The sequence below is a fragment of the Colletes latitarsis genome, chromosome 2, assembly GCF_051014445.1.
Source record: "Colletes latitarsis isolate SP2378_abdomen chromosome 2, iyColLati1, whole genome shotgun sequence".
Classification (NCBI taxonomy): Eukaryota; Metazoa; Arthropoda; class Insecta; order Hymenoptera; family Colletidae; genus Colletes; species Colletes latitarsis.
Window position 1 is genome coordinate 20205651 of NC_135135.1, and position 15192 is coordinate 20220842.

At 44.4% G+C, this 15192-nt stretch overlaps 2 protein-coding genes across 2 annotated transcripts in view; one reads left to right on the forward strand and one right to left on the reverse strand.

Annotated features, from left to right (window-relative positions):
* Nudc (nuclear distribution C, dynein complex regulator) overlaps positions 1–15192 on the forward strand; it is a 48672-nt gene that overhangs the window by 232 nt on the left and 33248 nt on the right. The window contains exons 2-4 of the mRNA XM_076780726.1: positions 92–169; positions 267–488; positions 557–742. Coding sequence (XP_076636841.1) covers positions 92–169; positions 267–488; positions 557–742 — 486 coding nt within the window. The remainder of the gene's footprint in view (positions 1–91; positions 170–266; positions 489–556; positions 743–15192) is intronic.
* LOC143351435 (uncharacterized) lies at positions 876–12174 on the reverse strand. The gene is made up of 4 exons (XM_076782915.1): positions 11502–12174; positions 3292–3474; positions 2901–3165; positions 876–2781 (listed from the first exon to the last, which is right to left on the reverse strand). The coding sequence occupies exons 1-4, from the start codon at positions 11565–11567 to the stop codon at positions 2756–2758; spliced, it is 540 nt and encodes a 179-aa protein (XP_076639030.1). The 5' UTR covers positions 11568–12174; the 3' UTR covers positions 876–2755.

Sequence of the window (15192 nt, forward strand, 5' to 3'; positions counted from 1 at the left end):
GTTGCCGGTTTAGGTTAGGAACTCGTACGTTCACGGAACGTATTCTTTTAAAATAAATTAGATCATTTATGAAACGTCATTTGTTTTTCAGCTTCTTGACACGATCTTCAGTTTTCTCGCGAGAAAAACGGATTTCTATACGGGAGGAGGCGAAGGAGCTGCAGAAAAGGTAATTTTCCGTATACCAGATAACAACGTTTATCAATCGTTTCATTGATAAACGCAAGTATTGTGATCGAGGCTACTGTATTTCTACTGTATTTCAGCTTGTTACCAGTAAATTCAAAAAATACGAAGCTACGGCTCTTGCTAAGGCTGCCACAGAGAAAGCAGAGCGTGCGGAACAAGAAAGGCGACGTAAAGAAAAGCTCGAAAAGAAGAAAAGAGAGGAGAAAGCAGCAGCAGAGGAACAGATGAATTCTGAATCCAAAATTGTCGAATTAACCGACGAACAGGCAGTTAAATTACAAGAGGAAATAGATAATAAAGTAGGTATTTATGACTTTAAGTAAGTTATGACTTTTTAAAACGTATCGTATTTTTTTTTTTGTTTTAGAAAGCAGTAAAACAGGCACCCGCGATACCTGGACCTAGCGGCGATAATAGCGATAGCAACAAGAAAGACGACAACTTGGAGGATGAGGAAGAAGATGAAAAAGAAAAGAACAAACTTAGACCTAACAGTGGAAACGGTGCAGATTTGCCAAACTACAAATGGACTCAGACGCTTCAGGATGTGGAGGTGAGTACCACACATATACCATGCATGAAAACGAATTTATGATATTTTGATTTTAAAATAATCGAAACAGACGCATCGTTAAACATATTTAATATTTTTTTACGCCGACGAAGATTTACGAATCATTACATTATCGCGAAATAATTTTATGTCTAACAAAAAGAAACATTTTATATTGTCGGTATGCGTGATCGATGCAAATATTCTGCTCGCTATTAAACATTAATTATACGTTAATATCTTTACGATTGCGAATAATAGGACGAAACATTGCTTAGAGTAGTTACGTATATGGCATCGAAGGGGTTATAATACGATAGTAATTAATGTTTTACGAACGGAGGCATGAAAGGGATTCAAGGGTCAGCAGGTTTGTTAAATTATATGGAATGTTCAGATTTTTATAGTATGATTCCATAAAATAACGATATTTCCAAATAAAAACATTAAGGTGTTATAGTTTGTTGCAAAAACTAATAGTTTTCGAAATATTTAACTTGCAAAGCGGCGTTCAAATACATTATATATCGTTTGTTTACATCTGAAACGACGAAACGTACATGCAATAACACAGATGAAAGATTAGTACTTGGATATTTTAGTAGCCGACTATCGTGGAAGGTATTAGTTGTAGAACCGATTATCTGCCTCGGACAATTTGTACAACTTGTGTAAATAACACTTGTTCCTATTATTTAAAACAACAAAAATATCAAGGTCTCTTTTCTAGAGAAAGAAAAGAGTCAGCAGTCAAGTAAAATATTCGTTGAAATATTGTTTTCTAAATATATGTATAATTAATAATAGTGCTGTTTAACACGTTGACTGCCACACCAAAACCGTACAATTTTCTACGAGACCAAAACTTCGATTTTAAACAATTGTAAACTGCATAATTTAAAATTTGTCTTCAATTTATTTAACATTTCAATTTCAATTTCAGAATGAATTGTTTTAGTTCCATAGTGACGTGGCAGCCAAAGCGTTAAATCGTTTAATTAAATACGTTTTTCAATTGGCGAATCTGTTCATCTCGGGAGGGCTGGGGATAGGTAAAATAAAACAACCGTATCGTTTACCTTATGGTATGACAGTTTCTTGTTGAATCGACGATTAATTAATACGCAAGTAATATCACAGTTGCGAGAAGCGATTGACACGTTCGCTCCTCGTTGCTTTTCCGTACATTTTTCCTGAAACGACACCCTCACAGAATCTGGGTTTCATTCAGGCGTTTTGTTAGTAACAATTAAATAACGACCCCTAAAGTAACATCCGCTTAGTTTACTCCTGTTTCGTCGATTGCTCCGAACTGTCCATTAATATTAATCGAACAAGTATTTATACGACTTGTGTAATTTCGTTAGACGATGGCGTCGCTATCTTGTTACGCGATCGATCTTGAACAGTTGTACCGTCCTTGGTCCTTATCGGTCGAAGGTGGTATTAATCCGATTCGTGAACCTGTGATCGATCGAGAATTCGCCAAATCGGCTTGAATGGAAGAAAAAATATTAGTCGTTGCATCGTCGTCTCTCTCGGTGAGAAAAGAGAAAAATGAAATACGTAGAATCAAAGGTTCTAGGATACTCGGCGAAACCAGAGGACTCGTCAGTCCTCGTGTGGAATGCTTGAGCGCTCCAAACGGGTTATGATCGCGTTGAGCTACGTCGTTCGTGTTTACTAAAACAAAGTTCATTACAGGAATGTAATTACTGAGTTTTTACGTACCACGCGTCGAACACAGTGAATACAGCCTTCGAAATTTTATCTCTAAACGAGAACGTCTAATTTTCGAGTTGTCCTAACGCTCAAAGTGTTTGAAAATATACGTGTACATTGTAAATAGAAATGAGACGGTCGTTGATAACGAAGAACGTTCGGTCGCCAATTCGTGTCTTCGAGGAAACTTTTCTGCCTCTCTGTTACGCTCGTTTCCATTCTTCGTAGTTCCGTCTTGTTCGTCGCTTCGTTGATTCGTTCGTGCATCGTTAATTTTCATCTACTTCGGCCTTAGTGATATTTGTCGCGAATTCTCACTGAAATCGAAAGTAAACAACATTGGAGACTTTAGAAATGAGTTACGCAGGAACAGCAACATCGATCAAGAATCGAAAAAGTGTTAAGACGCTTTGGGTTGCTCGACAATGATACTCACTTTCCATGTAAAGGATTCCGAGTAGTAGACCGACCATGAATAGGAAGCTCATCGTGCAAACGAGCACGGTGAGCTGGTTTCTCGCGCAGCAGGATTTCCTGTGGACGGTCGTTGGTCTGCCTAGTCCGTTCACAACAGTGAAGTGAGTGCTACTCGCCACCGAGGCAGTGTCCATCTGTTTCGGCGTGGTCACCGAAGGCGGATGAATGGCCGCGAGATTTGCGAGATTCGCGGCTGTCAATAGTAACGTGCCCGACGCGGCACTCTGCAACACACAAACGCAAACATTCCATCGATCTAACTCGACACGCTTGCGCTCGATAGTTAACCGTCAGATTGGCAACCGATCCTGTTACCTTCGATAATCGGTTTTAGCGCGCGAGTTGCTTACGTGTGTACTAGCGGTAGAGCCTTGGGACGATGTGGATCCTCGCGAGGGAGAGTTCGGGTGCAGATGATGAGCCCAGCTACCATTTTCGCTGTCCCTCTCGCTTCGTCCGACCAACGACGGCCTTGGGATGTGCCAGGAAAGCGGGCTGCCCGCCACCGCTGTCGTAGTCGCCGTCGCCTCGATCTGAAACCGACGTAAATCGACGTGAAGCTTTGATCGCATAACCAATAATGTCGCACCGATTACACTTCTGCCTTGCTCGCGTGTCTACAGTGATCGAAGTGATTAAAAAGTAGCAATTCACGCCATCTCTAATGTCTACCACCTGCAACCGCGCGCAGTTACGGTATCTCTGTTTCATCTATTCGAGGAGCACGACCGCGGTCGGATTGACCAATAAGTAGATCGAGTAGCCACTTAAAACGGTATATTTTAAGCGATACCAAACGCCTCCTTTTCTATTCGATCGAAAGAGTTCCCTGACCTTACCTGCGCATCGAACGTCAATATTGATTAGCCATCCGAGGTAAAAGTTCAACGTTTCCCGCGTCGTCTATTATGGCACGTTTACCTGCGGGTCGCGGTATCGTATGTTTCACCGGCATCGATCGTATAAAAACGCATCGTTGCATCCGAAACGGTTGAAAACATAACGTAGAGAAGAACGAGTTGTTGAGATTGCTTCCACCTCTCTCCGGAGGAAGAATTTCGGCGTTCAGCCACAGGAGCCCAGCTCTCGACATTCCGGTTTGATCGTTGCACAACGATGATACTCTCCAATTCCGTTGGTTCGCTGGTAACGTTCTACGTTACATTTTGCGTCGCGTCGCGTTTCGTCGTGGTCGTGGTCGTGGTCGTTTCCTCGCTTCGTGAAGCATGGTCCCAAGGTGCACGGCCGCAACCATTTTCAGGGCCAGCGCCGAACCGAACACGAGCATTTCCGCGACTTTGACACTGTGGAGGCCCCTTGGTACGTACACGCGTGTACACATCGATTACGCCAGTTAATTGGCCATTTTCACACGTAAATCAGTCACGTTTCGCACCGTGGTGGCCTACCTTCGCCGCTGGCCGCCGCCCAAGGTCCGAGCTCTCTGCCTTTTTTTTTTTCTTCTTCCCTGTGGTCTGTTTTTCAGCGGCACTATGCTCCAGATCGAAGGTAACTGCTCTAATGGAACGCCGACTGAGGCTGCGGCCACGATTTATGCGCTCTGTCGGGCGTGGTCGATTCAGTAAATAATATGGAAGCAACCTTGCGTTGCATTTTTGCCAATCGATCCTACAGATCTTCCGGGACTGTACCAAACGAGCGCACAAACCATCCAGATCGAGACACGATCTTACGAATTTTAATCGCTACGTTCGCGAGCTTAGAGGAACAGGGTCTTCTTTCGAAAGAATTAATGCTTTTCAAGTAACCAAGATTTATTTGTCGATAAACAAACAAGCAAACATAATTTACATTTTTTGTACAAAGAAATGAAGCCTACCTTAGTTTGTATAACAGGTAAATGGAGCTCGAGTCCCGCGACTGTTTCTTTTTCCAATAAAAACCCTTTGCACAATGTAGACTTGCTTCGTGATAAAATTTCGCGTACTCATTTTTGCGAAAACTACCGAGTCGAGTAAATGACGATCAACGTCGAGGGTTGAAACATCATTCGTAAGGATTTAATAAATTCTACAAAATGATTCGTAATCGATACGAAGTGTATAGAAATTGGTGTGAATCGTTTTGAAGGATTAACGAAATAATGTACGTAAAAGATGACTAAAAGCCACGACCCGTATATGGCGCAACAGATCCTAGACAATGGAAGAAAATGGCGGCACCAAATAGGAGTTTCATAACCGAATCTCGATAGCTGGTAGTGCGCGGTGTCGCTGGTGACAGGTATTTGTTGCCAAGCCAGTATATCTCGAAATTTTTGCCGACACAGAAGGCATAGCAAGTCGAAGAGAGAAAGAGCCAACGCTCGAGCGAGACCAAACGAGAGAATGGCCTGGGCGACGCTTAAAGAGAGGCGTCGTGAAGAATTTTTGTGGAATTCAATACACTGGTCAACCTCGAAGCGCCGCACCTGTGCTGGCCCCACGTAACGCGACACTTTGAAACACTGATTTTTTCGTTCGCGCTTGTTCCTCTCGTTTGATATTCCAACAATTTAACTACCACGATCGTCTTCCTCTTTTCAGGCGTGGATCAAACCGAACGATAAACTGACAATAGGATCGACGAATGCATTAGACACTTGGGGCTACATTTTCTCTTTACCGTGTAACGAGCATTGTCTCGCGGATGCGTCGACGTATGGTTCTAGAAAGATGCCATTACCAGATGTCACGATTTAACTTTGTTTCGTTCGCGAGAATCGCAGTGTACCGATGAAATGTCAAAACTCTATACATTCAAATACAAAGCATTTGATCATTTACAGTTGTTTACCGCTATTCTACGAACGAGTTTAATACTGTCGAGTACTCTCTATAAAATACAACCTGGTGACCATATCGAGGCGTTTCGATACTCGTTCTGTGTAAAACACGTTATTGGTAGAGTAAGCTTATTTTGTTCGTAGACGACTCCTACGATTGGATAAACCGGATTTTCTCTATCGCTGTAGCACGTTCGATCCCGGTGGAATTACAACTCGGATCTTTGCTTCGTATCGATTAAACTATTCGAATCGTTGATAGACTTTTTGGTAATGGCTATAAATATCGTGGTACTCGGTGAAACTGAAAGTTAGAAATTCGAGATTACGAATACGAGAAGGAATCTTAAGTCTGAAAATGCAGGGGCAATTCCCTTCTTTTTCCAAAACCGGAAAATTACAAAAACCCATTGCGCCTCCATAATTAGCTTACGTCAGCGTTTCTCGCGGATGACAGAGAGATCGCAGTTCCTATCGTAGGCAACGTTGATCGTCTCCGTAGGTTTCGTTCAAGGATGACTTTACGTTTGCCGACGGCCCGATATAACGTAACGCCTTCGTTACGTCGGTGTCAGGTAACAATCAAGGAGTCATTAGATTGGAGCTCGTTAAGGTGAACGCAATTAAAATCGCGCTCGACGTAATCGGTACGCGTGTCGATCCGTGTCAGTGTTATCGCGAATCATTCTTCTCTCTAAATCGAACCAGAAATACGTAAAAACGATTTTATAAATCTGACAACCTATTATTTGCTACTATTAAAGATCGAGGAGAAGCAATAAGTTTACCAAAGTCCAAATTTCGACACGCTTTCATTCTTAGTTGTGCGGCGTCTTCGCGCGCTGGCCGGTTTTTCGCATCGATCTCGTCACGGTGCACGTTGCCTCACAGAAAACATAAATCTAAGACCCCTTTGCCGCGATAGTCTATATATTTTGCAACGCACCAGCTTTATTACATCGACGATTGCATGCCTCTGTGTTTACCATTGGCAAGGAGAATCGAGCGAAAAAACTGAAAGTCGCTCGATTACGATCTCTTGGCAGATCTTCGTGTCCGATCGAGATCGTCGGGTATCATTTATAATCAACACTTTGCGTGCAACCCGCGAGTCCTTGAAACGGCTTTACTTCTATCGCGGACTGGACAGATCGCGAACAACATATTACCGTATCGATTATGAAACGATTAGACGGAGGGTTTCATTTTTCGGTTGTCTTCCGATGAGAAACGAATCACCGAATTATGCCCACCACCTGTCGGTATCATTTATTAAACGATAACAACGATTATGGTCTTCGATATCGACTTTTAATCACTCGCTTTCACACTTTTCTAGTATCTTTTTTTTTACGAATTTCCCGACGAATTTACTGCGACGAATCTATTCGTAAATGTAAATTATATGTAAACTTGATAGAATTATTCGGAAACGTGTATTTATCGAGGTGGTTTTTCTATAATGCCTTTAAAAGAAAAGCATGGCCCACTAAACGTTGGTGGTGAAACGTTGCATTAGTCTCGACAGATTTGCAAATAAGATTTTGCCGAGCATCGGCGTTTCCTTTATTCACGACTCGCGGAAGCTGAACGCGGTATAGCGGTAACGTTTCAGTTTCAAGAACTCTTGGCTGCTGCTCATGCAACACCGTCGCGAGATAAGAGCGTTCGTTCCGTGAGTTACGACCGAAAGAGAGACCGGTGAAAACTCTCGAACGCACACAGGAACGATTTTGTGTACGGACGCGAGGCATCGGTTCATACGGGACGATTCAGGAAACGGCTTTCTTTCCCTTCTTTCAGGCGTTTCTTTATTTTAACAGACTCTCGGAGATCCTCTCTGAGCGCAACTCGAGGACTTTCGTTCTCTCGATTGCCTGTCAACCGTGTATGTCAAGTCGCGTGTTTCGTCTTCCACGCAACGAGACAAGGCGCTAAAGAGGAACGACTATGAAATTTACCGATACATCGATTCATCTTGGGAAGAACGGCGAATCGATCGTTGGCTATCTAGTAAACGTCTCGCGAGAGCCTTAACGAGAACAGAAGCTTTCCCGATAATGACGGATGATTACCAATAAGGACTCGCCGTGCATATCTCATTTCGATTCATCGCGCAACCTTTTGCCGCCGTTTCGATGGCCTTTTTTCTTGTAAATCGGCCAGGTATCTACTAATTGGCAATCGGATCGACCTTGACGAACCATGGAAAGAGGAAGGCGAGAAGGACATTTAGACAAGCGCCAATTTACGATACGCTTTTCACGCGTCTTCGTTCGCGGATCGTCCTCGACGAGAAAAGAAAACGAGTAATAGACTAGCAAAAGGACCTTCGTTAACGCGCAATGTCGCCGCGGAAGTTATGAAAATCGATACACAGACGATCTAAAGACTAATTGCATCCGGGATAATTAAGATGTTTGAAAGCGTTTACCATGGCACGGTCCGTGCATCCTGAATACATATTATGAATAGCTGTCGAGACAATTACTTTGTAATTTCCATTCCACATAAATCGTCGTCTACGCGATTAAGCAGAATCGCTGGAAATTCGCCAGAATACAAATGAAACGTGTAAACATATTAGACGCGCTCGATCGATTTCGGACCATTTCACATCGTTCTTCTTTAGCGTCTTTTACTCTCCAAGGTTTCGGATTAAATTTCACAATTAATTGCATACAAAATGAGAATTGGACTATAACTTATCGTTAAACACATCGTTTCGCACTTCGAAGCGTGTTTCGTATTGAAAAAGTTTTATGTCCCGAGTAAAACACGATCCAGGTTCGCTATTCGGGATTTGAGAGAGTCTCGAGACTTTGCAGTCACGGTTTATAACGTAAACATTGTCCACGACACGATTAACTTAACTCGTAAACGAAACTTTCTTTTTCCCTCGTATAACAAGCAGTTTGACACGCGTCGCGAAAATTGTAATTCTCCTTCGTTTGAATCTATTTTTCTTCCTCGCGTAAACAATGAATCGACGGTGATCGCGCGAAAGTGATTTGGTCAGAGAAATAAGATTTATCGCGAACGGTGTTCATTGATCGTTCCCGTAGCCTCTGGCGTCGCATCGATCGTGCGGTCCGAATCCTCGTCCGATCGTCGATCGAACCTGTACAAGCTATAAATAACAGAGCCGAGAACATACGTATACGTTGATTTCATAATGCTTGGATAATTCTGTTAGCAAATTATTTACGCGTTTAGATGTTAGCGTGATGATCGCATCGCGTCTTTTACCAAATCCAAAGGAACTCGACTGCGAACGATCGCGACTTAAACCTTCTCTAGGTCGACTGGGAACTATCGTCTCTGGTTGATTTGCATTTACAATGTAAATACAATGCCCGCCAGAACGACGGTCTGAAATTGCGCCATTGCGCACGGATTTAGTCCCAACACGCATATCACTGGATTACATTTCAAATTACATCATTTGCCTTGCTCGTTATGAATTAGGATAATTGTTTCACTTTTTTAAGCACAAAGGTATATACACCGCAGGAGCATATCGAGTAAAAAGTTGAATCTGACATTAAAAACGAATGATTGGTTTGTCGATTAACGGGAACAGGGCAAAATTTGTTAGAAAAATGTCATAGTGCTTCGTAACATGGAACGAAAGTTTGACACACATCGCTTAACCTAACGAAATGTTTCCTTAATAAACCCGAAAGTCGCGTAAGAGCGAATTACATAATTACATCGTCGGCTGTGGTGGTTTAACATTTCGGTGTCATCATCGGTTAGTCATCAATTTTTGCTGCTTCCAACGAACGTGGAAACGATACGTATAACGGGAATAATTTTTAAACTTGATAAAAAAATAGTTTTCCTCGGTGATTGCTCGTTAACGATGCTTTCTTAAGTTGCGTACGTAACTACTCGCCATGTGGTCGACGGATGACTTTTCACGGAGGAGATAAACGAGCGTGTGTACGGCGAGGTTATCAAGCTGGAAAGTGAAATTCTCGAATATGCCGCATCTCGGATGAATCGCGTCTTCTCTTAAGGTCAATGACTGAAAATTGTTTTCGCAAACTGATTAATCGATACTAATCTTTCAGGGCCACGGATCCGGCATCCTGCTCGATCCGATCGTTATATTTCCTCGCGAGGACGGTGACGCAACTTATTTTCGTTCTGTAATGCAAAGGTCATTATCGTATCCGTGGAATAGAAGACGATTAGAGGAATTAGAAATTGACACCAGGAAAATATATCGTCGATTATTTTAATGGTTTCACTGGTACGCGAAAGCTATCGAAGCTGGCCAGTTATCGAACAATGTTGACACAATTATAAAGCAGTTACTTGTTACGAAAAAGTGTAGTACCTAGAACGTCGTTGTTTACCAAACCTAATACATATTATAAAGTTTGCGTTTACGTTCGATTCATTTTTTCTGCTCGTAAATTTATCGAAGAAAACTGGTCAGTGAGTTTACAAAACGTTTAAAAATGATCAGAAAGCTGGGACGCTACTCTTACGTGTCTGTTTCGACGAATCACCGGGACTAAGGTCGTAAATGATAGGACGCGTCGAGGACTTATGAAACGAGAATGTGAGAAACGGCCTACAGATGATTGGTTACCAGCTTCTCGAGAACCTCCCCGGAGCTACGAAAGTATGGAAATCGTTTTTCAACGAGAAACGCAGTCTACTTTTATCGCACTACGCCCACTCGTCTAGTTACGTGGCAGCTTATTCTTTTTCTCTCGGACGTAATAACCAGAAATTCTCGTTAGAAAATCGAGTTTAATGATCAAACGAAACTGAAGGCCAAGAAAAACAGGCTACTTTTCCTGTGTACCATACGGTCCTGCATTGGACAACGCTAACGATCGATTTTTAGCCTCTTATTCGGGGAAAGCTTTGATAATGTTCTTCGGGTCGTTGCTACGCAGAATGCACGATTGCACGATATGAACTGCAATTCGTACGGACTTCTTTGAATATTCGAAACTGTTTTCAGGCGTCGTTATGTACGAATATCCGAGAGCAATATTGTTATTTATTTCTCGAGCGACGCAGGTTATCGTAGAGGCTGGTATCTTTATTATACTATACTCGATGCGCAACTTATCGGTGGTACGTCAAGTATTGAAAATTTAGTTCCTGTTGGATAACATCTGTGAAATTCTTTCTCGCACTTTCTCAAATTTTATGAAGATTTTATGTAACTCGCTCGAGTTGCCGTTTAGGTCTGGGTCATACAAGCGTTGAAACGACGTCCGCTTTTATGTTTATTCCTGTCTTACGATCGAAAAGAACAAAGACAGCCATAGGAACGCCGGTCTTATCTGTCTTGGTTGTTTTAAATTGCAAGAGAAGGAAGAACGTAAAAAACGCACGTCGTTTCGAGGATCGCGTGGCCCCAGCCTTAACTGTCATGAATCGAACGTATCGGCCGAGAAACATTATTCGACACGACCGATACTTTTTTATTTATTCGTAATATTATTTTGTTCCTCGAAGTCGCAGCGAACGCTTCTTCGGTTCGTGAAAGTCCGGCGATTCCATCAGCGTTTTGTAATCACGATTAAATCTGTCGGACTACGGAACCGAGGCTTCTCGATGGCGGAAGGAACGACGAATAGAAAGCAGATAGTGGCTGAGAAAGACGCGCCGGAGTTCCGCGGTACGAGCGTTTTTAGTCGGTAGTCAGTCGCGTGCGCGACTCTGAAACGCTATCGGCGCGGCGTGGCGCGATCGATGCTCGTAGATCGCGCAGCAAGTAATTGCGATCTTTGTTGAGAAACTTACGTCTCGAACGATATCCTCGCGTTCGTCGTTGGAGGCCTCTTCCACGTTGATTCGTATTCCCGACATGATCCGGGGTGCCCCTCCCTCGTGAAATCACTTAAAGGCAATTAATACACTTGCCAGAGCCCCACTGATCTCTGCTCCGTTACCACCACTCCCGCGAATGGCTGGTGGTCCCGAGCTGCACGTATACCACAAAAAAATCCACTATTCGATCACCCCCCCAAAACAATTCCGAAATTCGATTTTTCTTCTTGCGTGCTTCGTACGACTATTTTCGAGGATTAGCATACGACAGAGTTTCAAGGGTACTAGATACCCGCCGGCAAGAGTTCGTTGTCCTTTCCCTCCCTTTCGGAAGCTGAGAGCAGGACGAACGAAACAGTCCCTCCAGTGTGGTCGTCACCCTGTCCCGGATGAGTTTTGTCGTCGCGCGTACTTTGTTCCTCGCGTTGAAAAATCGTCGACGAATTCACTGTTGAGCCGGGCGATCTTAGTGCGAAATCATAAAAAGTTGTTGCGTGAAGCGCGTTGCGGGAGTACCGCACGCCGTGTCGTGATCGTCTCTCTCGCACGCGTGCGACTAGAGCCGCCGCACATCTGGCCTTTGGACTGGCTGCCAGCACACAGCCAGATCGGTTTTATACCTTCGTATCTCCCACCCAGGGTGACGAGCAACCCACCGACCGACCGACCGACCGACCGACCGAGCGAGCGAGCAAACGAACGAGCGAGCGAACGAGCGAACCCGCGCGTTTACAGCACGTCGATTCTACGCGCGGCCAGCTCTCCGGCACACCACGGTCAAGAAGATCGATCTTTCCTCTTTTTTTCTTACTCTCTGGACGTACGTGTACGTGTACGTGTAAACGTTTACCGGGAACACGCATACAGTCAGGCGGGACGGGGAGGCGGAGGCAGAGACAGAGGCGGTGGCGGTGGCGGGTTTAGGCGCAAGGACGAGTAAAAGAATAAGGGAAGGGAACGCCGGAGCTGGTGCCCTATCTGATCCAGTTGTCGGCTCGTCCGGATCTTCATCCGCGGACAAAGTACCTCTCTCCTTTTTTTCTCGCTTCCGTGTACCCGAGACAAGGAAATCATGCCCGCCACTTCGCATGTTTTAGTACCCGCTTATCCAACCGAATTACATTCAATTGTCGAGCTTCTAAATGTCACCCAGCCAGTTTAACTTTTAGAGTTTTTAACCCGAGTATCGAAACCACGTTGGGTCTTTCGCAGCGATTTCTTCGCTTTGTTGCAAACCTGTTCCACGTTTCCGGCCAAGTATGCGTAGGGGTGGGTCTCGGAACGGCGGTCCTTTTAGTTTTTCTTTCTGGATGTTTGTATCGAAACAAAAACGAGGAGGGTTAGGTCTCGCATCCGTATCACCTTCGAAAGCTACGTATCTTCTTTGTTAACCGTCGAAAGTTTATGGCCAGTTGCTGCATGGAGAATGTGAAAAATCTTTTAAACGTACAGAACATCCGCCCTCTCTTCGGCGTGAAGTAACCATCTCTAGCAATCTTTTATCAAACGAATGCTCTCCGAAACGTTATTCAGGCTCTTTATCGAAAACCCGAACGAAAATTAACAGTTATCTATCTTGAGAATGTGTAAAGCGATTACTGTAAACGGCCATCGAGAATTACCTTCGTTTCATAATGTTTGCTGCAGTTACACGTTGCTCGCGTGGGAGGCAGATTCCCGTGCAGGTAATCCTATGTCACGATAACGTTCCATTACGACAAGATTCACGACTTGGAATCCGGGTCACGACAAAACTACCGGCGAGGATCGCGTGCCGCCTCGATACGGGAACTGGATTTACGTCTTAATATCGAGTGGGGCTACGTGCTGAAAGCGTCGCATCTAACGTTGCAGCGTCCTCGGAACGGGGCGATTCATCGTGGAAGAATGTCAGTCGCGCCGGTGCACCGGTCGAAAAATTATAGGGCTCGTTCGGCTGCGTCATCCTGACTGCCAAATTATCGAAACACCGTGGCGTCACGAGAAAACACTGTTTGCGCAATGTTTGCCGATTCCATCGACTAGATTCGCAGCCTTGAGCCGGCCCGGCGCGACGACGGCTCCGTCTCCGCAAACCCTCGAACTTTAATCGCTTCTGGCCAGGTCGGGTGAATCTGGAGTGTCCGGAGTCTGAGTCACGCGATCCAAAGGTTTTATGCGCGCGGCAAGGACAAACCGGCGAGTACGCGAACGGTTAACCGTGACGCGCGCGGGAATTAGATCGTTGCTGCGTCCCACCTCGCGATTAAATATTCCGAACAGAAGCCGGACGACGCCGTGTTCGCTCTATTTCTGGCAAGGACTGCTCTTTACTCGCAGCTTCCGCCCCGCGTTACTCGAAATCGGCGAGGCCGTGGTGTTCTAGCTTCAACGATCGAGATCAACCTCCGGTATACCAAAGGCGAGAACGTTCCGTAGCACTTTCCACGCATAACCGATCACGGACGTTTCGCGAAATTCGTCTTTGAAACAGAGCGTGGCGCGTGCCTTCCGGCTCGGTGCATTTCGTTCTTGTTCGCTCGGTGACCTTCCACCGCGGCCAATTCTCTACATTTTTCATAATAAAGAGAAAGGCATCGCACGGTGGCGGTGTATTATTGAGTAATCGTCGAGAGACAAGGCTGCGCGAATCGCGAGCGTAAAGATAATCGGTTAATTAGGAAATAATGCGTTACTTAATCGGACACGCAGAAAGGTGTGTCGCGATCCGTCGCGATAAAACTTCATTTTATCCTTCTTTCCGCGCTTTGTGCGTCGGGAGAAATTGTGGAAAATTCTCTCGCGACCTGTTCGCCATACTCGAACGGACACTAAGAAAATACATGTTTTTTCCGCCAAGTTCGCAGCTTCCTGTACGATTCAACCGATAAGCATTCGACGGGGGACGAGTCGCGTGTTACGCGGTAGAAGAATAATTCACTGTGCAATCTTGTTCTATGAGTTTCATCGCTGCCAATTCCCACCGATTATTCTTACTTTCGTCCCGTCCTTTCGTTACGTTCTACACATGCCTATATTATATGTATATTTACACGTTCTGTTACGATTAAACGTAACGCTCGAGGCACCGTTTGCAGCGGTCGCAAACCATCGATATAACGAGCGATTTTATAGTTGAAAGTTTTGCCAACGGCCAAGGTACTTTACGCTTCCATACTTAATATTATAACGCGATGCTCGATAGGAGATTGGAGGTCGCTATTCTCATACGTGTCCAAGTAGATTGCACATCCTCGTGGACGTTGGACAGTGCGAGATGCTGCCAATGAGTACCGTGGAAAATATTCCGAGGACACTGACGTCGATGCACCCTGAACATCCTGTCATTGTAGCTACGTTTATTCATGTTTTACGCGTACCTTGGAAAGCTTCTTACCTCGTTACATCGCTTTCAGCGATATCGATATTATACATTATACTTTATACAGGCAATAAACTCTTTCCTTTGTGTATTTCGATCAGGATACAGCTTTTGCTCGATCAACCTGTACATACCGAACGTTAAAAATAACGGACGTCGGTCTAACGGCTAGGTCACAATTCTTTCGTATTGGTAGGAGTCTGTTTCTTTCCTCTAATCTCCTTCATTGATCGTTACTCGTGTAAATTAAATCGATTCTCAATGGTAAAAGGGCCTTGTCTGCCTGTTCCGTCAAAAAGTGTT